Source organism: Chionomys nivalis, chromosome 11 (genome assembly GCF_950005125.1).
Source record: "Chionomys nivalis chromosome 11, mChiNiv1.1, whole genome shotgun sequence".
NCBI lineage: Eukaryota > Metazoa > Chordata > Mammalia > Rodentia > Cricetidae > Chionomys > Chionomys nivalis.
This window is the reverse complement of record NC_080096.1, coordinates 31,725,550-31,735,011: the sequence shown is the minus strand read 5'-3', so window position 1 is coordinate 31,735,011 and position 9,462 is coordinate 31,725,550. Positions and strand designations below refer to the sequence as shown.

At 41.1% G+C, this 9,462-nt stretch overlaps 1 protein-coding gene across 1 annotated transcript; it reads left to right on the top strand.

The window, feature by feature from the left end:
- The first annotated feature begins 4,392 nt into the window (after positions 1 to 4,392).
- Positions 4,393 to 5,340, top strand: LOC130883959 (olfactory receptor 2A12-like). The gene has a single exon (XM_057784809.1). It carries the CDS (start codon positions 4,393 to 4,395, stop codon positions 5,338 to 5,340), a length of 948 nt encoding a protein of 315 aa, XP_057640792.1.
- The last annotated feature ends 4,122 nt before the right edge of the window (positions 5,341 to 9,462 follow it).

Genomic DNA, 9,462 nt, shown 5'->3' with positions numbered 1-9,462 from the left:
TCAAAGGAGGCCTCTTTAGACTTCTCACTCACTCCTCACACAGAGCCTAAGAGCAGGTAAAGAGCGAAGAGGGGATGGGAGGCGCCGGGGTGTCCCTTCTGCCAGCCCTGGTCTCTCTGCTGCCTGCAGATCCTGACATCCGCATTGTCCTGGTACTTCTCTGTCCACCACCTTCCTACCAGTCTTTGTTCTCTCTTTCTCTTTCTCCCTCTTCATCTGTGTGTGTGTCTCCCTTCCTGTCTATCTCTCTCTCTCTTTCCTCTTTCTCCACATCCCCACCAGATTTAAGGTATGCAACATCCCCGTCAAGACAGCTGGTCTTGTTTGTTGCCGACAAAGACCTGCAGAAAGAGGTGTGTCAGAGAGACGCAGCTAGGCGGGGAAAGGCTGACAGGACAGCATGTTCACAGGATATAGCATAGAAGGAGAGTCTGAGGAACTGGTTGAGAGCTATTGGAGGTTCTTTTTTGATGTCTCCATGCAGATAACTGTGATTTTCTCCATTGTAGTCAGGGTATTATGGCTGAATTTTGCAGCCCGTTCTCACCCTTGCCTCCTCTCTATTCTGTCACTCCCTCTTCTTTCCAGATTTGACACTGCATTGTGTATATACTAACGTGCACAGGTCATGAGGAACAAAATATTTATTTTTAAATAAAGATTTCTCCTAGTAAATGCGGTCGATGGAGGGATTGGATGGATCTTAGAGATGAGGCAATGGAGAGGTTGTCACAGTACTCTGGGCACCGAAACAGGACCAGGTGACGCTAGACAATAAGAGGATTGCAGGAAGCAATAATATCCTTAATTCTTGAAGTTGGGCTGGGCCTCAAGTTCAATTGCGCAAGTTCTATTATCTCTTTTCTTATTTTAATAAGGGTATTGACTTTGCATTAAGTCTGTCCCTCTGCCCTGTGTGTTGTGTGTGTGTCCCTCTGCCCTGTGTGTGTGTGTGCGCGCGCATGTGTGTGTGTGTGTGTGGTCTAACCTGATCACTTCCCAATGACCCCACCTTCTGTTAACATTCTATTGAGGAGTAGGGTCTCAACATATAAACATGGTGGGAGGATACAGAACATAAAGTCTGTGATGCGTCTAGGTAGTTAGATTCAGCCTGAAGCTCTCAACAGAAACAGGAGTTTCTGAGCTCTTCTTTTCTCTAGTCACGCTGAAACTGGTCACACTGGTGATATTTGTGCTCAAGTTGGAGGCTTTGCAAAGCAAGTCTCATCCATGCTTCTTCACAGGCTCTTCAGATACTTCTGTGGAGATACAGGTGTAGAGATGTAGTATTTAAGCCCAAGACAGGCTGGCTCCAGATGGCTGCTCCTGTCAGCAGATGGTTTTGTTCATGGTTCTATTGCTCATTGTATTTGTTTTCAGCCGAGCACTAGGAAAAACTCAGGGCCATCTACATGTCTGCCAGCATCCTCCTGAGCTTAACTTCTGTGGAGGAAGGCATCCCTGCGTAGAGTATCCCACCACCTTCACAATGTCTTTCCTCATGCCACAGCCTGTGCAGCGTCTCTCTAAACACAGCTTTTAGGCACAGTGGGCTTGCATTACAGATGTACTAGGTGAGGAAAGGAGTTCAGTCATCCTTATGCTTTCAAAACAGCTCCTCGGGTGGAGTCAAGACTGCCTGCTTTCAGAGTTTAATGAGCCGTGTTGGGCACAGTAATTGACACTGGAGATACGGTTGTACATAAAACCAAGCCTCTGTCTAGTTAAGGCAGCAGACGGTAATTAGATAAATTCATTTTTGTAAGAAAGATAGCGAAGGAAAAGAGACAGTGAAGGTTGGCTGCACTCAGGAAAACGGCCTAGAAGAAGGCTTCTCTAATGAAATGACAGCTGGTGGAGGTGGGAAGGAAGTGGATGCTTCTAGAAGATGCTGATGAGAGAAGCACAGGGAGGAGATATTGAGCTGAAGATCCATGGGCGACACCTACTCAGCTCTGGAAGGAACAGAGTGGATTGCAGCAGTGGTTTTACGGCATGAACAATGGGGGCAGTAGCGTAGATGAGTACCCAAGTAGTCCACATGCTAAAAACCAAGAGAGGGCATTTGGGGGAACAGCAAGTTGCATGTGACTACCGAGTATCCAAAGAGCCATTTCTAGTAGGCTCTTGTTCACCTGACATTCAGGCGAAGGGTCTTGGTGAGAGACTTAAATCTAGACAAAAATTTAAGCACAAGATTGGCTGGTTTTAGGTAATCATCTAATCAGAGATGGTTCCAGACATGTTTCTGTTGCACATTGTATCTGTTTTCCTAGTGAGCACATAAGAGATGTTGTTGGGGAAAAGCTCAGAGTCACTCATAGGCCTGACACAAGTAGACAGAGTCTCTGACTTGGTGGCAGCATTTCAATGCTCTGCATCCATACTCAAGTTCCAGAGTTTCACATTTAATGTTAAGTTCTTTGATCCATATGGAGTTGGTTTTTATGAAGGGTGAGAGACAGTGATTGACAGGGATCTAATTTCATTATTCTGTATATATGCAGATACAGTTTTTGCAGCATGGTTTGCTGAAGAAGTTGCCATATCTCTGATATATATTTTTGTCAACTTTGTCAATAATCAGGTGGCTGTGATTATGTTTGTTTATCTATGGGTCCTCTCTTACATGCCACTGTTCTACGGTCTGTCTTTGTGCCAATACTGTGGTAGTTTAAATGAGAATTCCCCCATAGGCTCGTATGTTTGAATACTTGGTCCCCATACAGTGGAACTAATTTTTCCCAGTTTGTGTGGCTTGATTGGAACTGGTGTATCACTGGGAATGGGACTTTGAGTTTTCAAAAGATTTATGAGAAAAAAAAATACCGGGTGGTGTAGGTACACACCTTTAATCCCAGCACTTGGGAGTCAGAGGCAGGCGGATCTGAGTTTGAGCCCAACCTGGTCTACAAAGTGAGTTCTAGGTGAAAAAGAAAAACTCATGAGATTTCTAGTTAACTCTTTCTCCATCTCCTGCTTGTGGATCAAGATGTGATTTCTCAGATGTTCATCCACTCTTCCATCATGGACTCTAGCCCTCTGAATCTATAAGCTAAATCAAATGCTTTCTTTTGTAAGTCTCTTTGATTGTGATAATTTGTTAAAGCAATAGAAAAATAACTAAGACAGTAACTATGCCACTTTGTTACTATGGTTCTGTAGTAGAACTAGGAACTAGATACGGTGAACTTAATTCTTCTCTGTCTTCTTTTTTGTTGCTTTAAACAGTCAATATTCTGCCATTTCTGCTCACACACTGACTGTATGCCTTTTATTCTCCCTTTCAGTTCTGCGCTTCACAGAGGGCCATTTCCCTCTAGACTAAAGAAGTCCTTTGCAGCATCTTTTGCTATGGGTCTTTGGTGATCAATGACCGGCTTTCATTCAAGGGAAATCCACTTTGACTCCTAAAGGGCTCCTTCACTGAGTTCTAGGTTGGTAGTTTGCATCCTTCCTCAGTACACACCCTTCATCTTCCCTCTCTTCCATTCCTCCCATTCCCTCCCTCTTCTGCCTCTCCCTCTTCACCATGTTAAATGTGTTATCAGTTACCTTCTATTTCGGGCGAAAAGACCCCATCATCTGTCTCATCACTGATCGTTTGAAGAAACATAACCCCTCTTCTCAGGTCAGTTTCAGGACAACACTTGTTTTGTTTGTTCGGTTTATTTTCAGCCATCTTCCTTTAAATTTGTCTTTCTTGGTGTTCCCTGGGCAGCACCTCTATGTTCTGGAGGCCAGTGTGTCTCTTCCGTTTGGGAGAACCGTAGGCCGTCCATCTTTAGTTATTGACTTGTCCTTTGTCCCTTGTCATTACTTGTGAAAATATGTGACTTTGATTTACTGACATTACATGCTTCTAGAGACAGTCATGGCCCCACTATTCCGGGGAATCAGACTGATAGCCATGTCTCTCGAGTTTGAGGGTACCCATCAAGCTTTTTGAGCTGTTCAACTGACGTCAATTTGGGGATGGTCTGCAAAATTAAGTCAGACTTTGACTTTTGATGTTAGTTGCACACAAGTGCTGCATTCTTAAACACCCAATTCCTTCAATAACATCTTAAGTTGTATGGACCATGAGTTAGAAGATATTACTTTTGGGATATCCGCTGCTCTTTTGCAAATTATACATTTTGAACTGTGGAGATCATAATTTGTCATCTCAGAATGAGCTGGAGATGCATGATAGAAGAGGAGCATGCAGCTTCATATTAAATGGGAATTCTCTTTAAACCCTGTCCCCATCTCTGTGGGACACCTATGTGTACTTAGCTTTGCTCTTCATGTTTGGTGCACCTGTTGTATGAATGGCAGCAGGGTTACCATCTAGGGGCTTCTCTTTCATGAATGACAGCTCTGCTATATCTTTGTAATAGGAGAAGGATGCAGGACTTCCTCTGGAGAAATCGCAGCTCTCTTACCGAGTTTATTCTTCTAGGATTCTCTAGTGACACGAAGATAAATGGCATTCTGTTTGGTGTCTTTCTCCTCCTCTACCTTATCACCCTCCTAGGCAATGGACTAATTATCACCTTGATACGCATGGATTCCCGCCTCCACACACCCATGTACTTTTTCCTCAGTGTCTTATCCATTCTGGATATGGGCTATGTCACCACCACAGTGCCCCAGATGCTGGTACATCTGGTCTGTGAGAAGAAGACCATCTCTTATATCGGATGTGTGGCTCAGATGTACATCTTCCTGATGCTGGGAATCACTGAATCATGGCTTTTTGCAATCATGGCTTATGATAGGTATGTGGCCATTTGCCATCCTCTCAGATATAAAGTCATCATGAGCCCTTTGCTGCGTGGGTCACTGGTAGCCTTTTGTGGGTTCTGGGGTATCAGCTGTGCCCTGATATATACTGTTTCTGCTATGATTCTTCCCTACTGTGGCCCCAATGAGATCAACCACTTCTTCTGTGAAGTACCTGCTGTCCTGAAGTTGGCCTGTGCAGATACCTCTCTCAATGACCGGGTAGACTTCATCCTAGGCTTCATCCTTCTCTTGGTCCCACTTTCCCTCATCATTGTTGTCTACGTCAATATCTTTGCTGCTATCTTGAGAATCCGCTCAACTCAAGGGCGGATCAAGGCCTTTTCCACCTGTGCCTCCCACATCACTGTGGTCACCATGTTCTCGATCCCATGTATGATTATGTATATGAGACCTGGCTCTGAATCTTCTCCAGAAGAGGACAAGAAGCTGGCTCTCTTCTATAATGTCATCTCTGCCTTCCTCAACCCCATCATCTACAGTCTTCGTAATAAAGATGTGAAAAGGGCTTTCTTCAAGGTGGTAGGCTGCAGCAAAGTGTCCGGATGAAGGTTTGGGGGTTGTGAGACTAGTAGACTTCTGGAACTCTCGTCATGCACTTCCTGTAGTATGAATGTCTTTTATAATGATGACTTTGATTCAACACCACTAATTTATGGAAGACTTTATTGGGGTATTACAATCTATTACATGTACTCATCTTGGCATATAGTTATTTGGAAACTGATTATGCACACAGGTTCATAAAACTCCATCAGGGTATAGAACTATTCCACCGTCACACAAGGAAATGTATATGGTCCCCAACTCTAACCTCTGATACTGATGGCATTGTTTTTTCTCTATCAGCATAACTTCCTCATTTTGTGAATGTTACGTAAACAGATGAAGCCTTTCTTCTTTACTCTTCCTAATTCCCTTGTGATCTCTCCAAAATACTATGTATAACAGTAGCATGTTTCTATGTGTTGTCAAGTTTAATTTGAGTACAATAATGATATTTTCCATTCTTTGGCTATTCCATATAAAGTTTCTAGAATATTTGTGTAAATTTTTTTCTCTTTTAATAATTTTTAAGTGCCATTTTCTTATTTCTTATGGGAAGAAACAAGTGTGCTGAGCTGTGCCTGTGCAGGTTGAAGGACAGTTTGTGGGAGTCAGTTTTCCCTTTTAACATATGGAACCTGAAGACTGAACTCAAGTGGCCAGGCTTGGCAGCAGGTGCCTTTGTCTGCTGAGCTCTCATGTGAAGATTTTTGGAAAAGGTTTGTTTTTTCTTAAGAATAAATATGCAGGAATGTGATTGCCAGGACATATGATATGTTTATACTTCATCTTATAATAATATTTGAATGAAATCCACAGCTAGACACTATTTCATGTGTACCAGTGCATCTGTACTTAAACAGGAAGATGCATCGGAAGGCTGTGCAACACTGAGAATACTTACACTGATGGAAAGAATGTACACTGATATTACTGCTTTGAAAAAGTCTGCAGTTCCTCACCTATTCAATGCAGAGAGACACACGGTCCGTCCATTTTACTCCCAGATACATATTTAGGAGAAGTTAAAACATACATGATTTTTAAAAAAATGTACACACTGGGGGCTGGAGAGATGGCTCAGTGGTTAAGAGCACTGTTGCTTCTCCAGAGAACCCAGATTTGATTCCCAGTACCCATGTGGTAACTTACAGACATCTGTAACTCCAGTTCTAGGGGAGATGACCTCTTCTGGATTCTACAGGCACTGTACACATGTGGAACACAGAAATGCATGCAGGCCAAACACCAATACAGAAAAAAATACTTTTAAAAATGTATATATTTGTGACCATAGCAACTTTATTCATGAGAGCTAGAAAACAAGATCATCAACTCAAAGTCTGTTAGCTGAGCGGATAAATAAAATATGGTATGCCCACACATGATTTATATTTTGTACTAAAAGGGAACAAATAAATTATACATTAAACACAAACACACACATATGTGATATATACAATATGTACTATGTATATGTTACAGTGTTGACTTTTTGAAATCAATTAAAGAAGCCAGTTGCAAAAATTCATGTAGCATGTCATCCCATTATATAAAATAATCCAAAATAGACAAATTCTTAGAAAGAGAAAGTGGACTCAAGTGGTTGTTGGTCCTAGGGGTATAATGGGAATGAAGGAGAAATTACTTAAGAGTGTGGAGTTTCTTTTCAGGCAATGAAAATTCTCTAAAGTTATATTATGCTAATGGCTATGAAACTCAGTGAATATAGTAAAACACTGAGCTATCTACATACAATGTATGGACTTTACAGTGTGTGAGTTCTACTAGATGAAGTTGTTTTCAAACAGAATGTGACTATGTTTTCTGAAGAGACATTCATTTTGGCAACATGTGAATTCCCATTGCTCTATGCATTACCTAGACGTAAGTGTAGCCAGGATTTGCTTTGGTTATGGTGTTTTGACATAGTAATAATAACCCTAAGAGATTTTTCTATTTTAATTTCATTTAATTTTAGCCTTAACTTTATTATTTTTCCCTTGTGTTTATTTTTAGATATATTTTGCCTTTTTAGAAAGTTTTTTGATGTGATGGCTCATATTAGTATGTGAAGAATTTCTTTTGTCTTGATATGTATTGTTAGTACTATCAAGCTACTTTTCTGAAGAAATAATTATTCTTTAGCTGAGAATCACAGTTATGTATATGCTTTTTTCATTCAGTTAAATGTTTTATTATTTCTCTTGAGGTTTCCTTTCTGACCTATGAGTTATCATTATTTATTATTGCTAATAATTTGTAGCCTTGTGCATACTCTACCTCTGAGCTAGACCAGTCTGCTATGAGTAATTTTAAATGTGGTACTCAGTCTCTAACAATTTGGAGAATTTCTTATTATCCTTCGGTTGTTGATTTATAGTTTGATCTCTTCATGGTTTGAGAAATTACCTCGAATGACTGTGAACATTTTAAAATTTTTAACAATACCCCCATGATATGGTGTATCTTGGCAAATGGTTTCATTTATTCTAGGATTAATATATTTAATTAATTAATTTTAAATTATGTTTTACTTTTTGTGGTGTCAGGGATCAAGGTAAATGTTTATGCCATTGTGTATCATGAACTGAATTGTACATGCCCATAATAACCCAAAATTCATATACTGGTGCCATTTCTCAGTCTCTCTGAATGTCAGAGAGACATAGACAAGGTATCTTTTTAGAAAAAAACTTTTCCCATGTAGTTGAGGATTACTGTTAACTCCTCATTTTCTTGCCTCTATCTCTTGAATGCTGGGATTACAAGGCATGCACCACGATGCCTGTTTTGTGGAGTGCTGAGGATTGAACCCAGAGTTTCATGTATGCTAGGTAAATGCTCTACTAACTGAGCTATATCCTCAGACATGTTGTGGATTTAAAACCGGGCCTCATGTAGACCAGGCTAACCTCAAACTTACCTATGTAGACTACCTTGATCCTACCTCTACTTCCTCAGTGCTGGGATTACAGATGTGTGTCATCAGACTTGGCTAGGCCAATGTTTTTCACCCCCTGCATAATTTTTTTTCCTTCCCCTTACTCTCATTATATACATGTAAGTCCATTTTTGACATTATCCCACATCTCTTGAATGGCACTGCTTTAGTTACTGTTTTTGTTTCTGTGACCCAACAACTGAGAGGAAGAAACTTAAGGAAGAAGGCTTTGTTTAGGCTCATCGAGCACCGTTCATCACGGTGGGAAGACATGGTAACTAGCGCGGATCAAGGCAGTGGCTGTGACAGCAGGAGGCTGCTTGTTCACATCTCTGCAGACCAAGGAGTATGGCCAGGCTATCTGCATCAAGACCTGCCTTTACTAATTCATTCCCTCCAGATAGACCCCACCTCATGAATGTTCTACTAGCTCCCCAAACTGTGCCATCAGTTGGGGACTAAATGGTCAAACACATTATCCTGTGGGGGATTTTTATACCCAAACCCTACCAGTCATGTTCTTTTTCCCAACCTCTTCTCCTTTATTGTTTTAGTGAGTGATTTCTTTTGATGTATCTTGGAGGTCATTGATTCCTTTCTCTGGTGTATTCTTTTGCTGATAGGGCAACAGAATAAATTATTCAACTCCAGCAGCTTGCCTTTTACATCTGGTGCTTCTCTTTTAACCCTTCAAATTAATTACTTATTAGATTTAGAGAAGTTTTAGGTACAAAAAAGTTGTATAGGAAGTAAGAGTTTTTTTTTTTTTTTAAATTTATTTCCCCATGTCCTGTATCACTAGCCCACTTTCTCTAGCCAGGTTTCATCTCCTAACAGTTCCACAACCTTCCCAGACATTGTTACCAGCTGGGGACAAAGTGTTTAAATACATGAGCCTATGAGGGACAGTTCACATTCAAACCCCAACACTAATTCTCTAACCCTGCTCTGTCTGGCAGTAAAGTCCAGGTTCTTAACCACTGGACTCTTTCTTCATAATCGTCTGTCTCAGGGAGTGTCACTTACTGTAGATGTCTGAGCCTCCTGTTCTTCCCCAGACTGGACAAGGGTAAAGAGCTATCTTTACGGAGTCTGGATCTTATTTCATGGAAGAGTCCCTTGGAAGGAGGTGACTGTAAGTCCTACTCTGTTCAACTCCCCAGGTATTTAGCTTTAAAGCT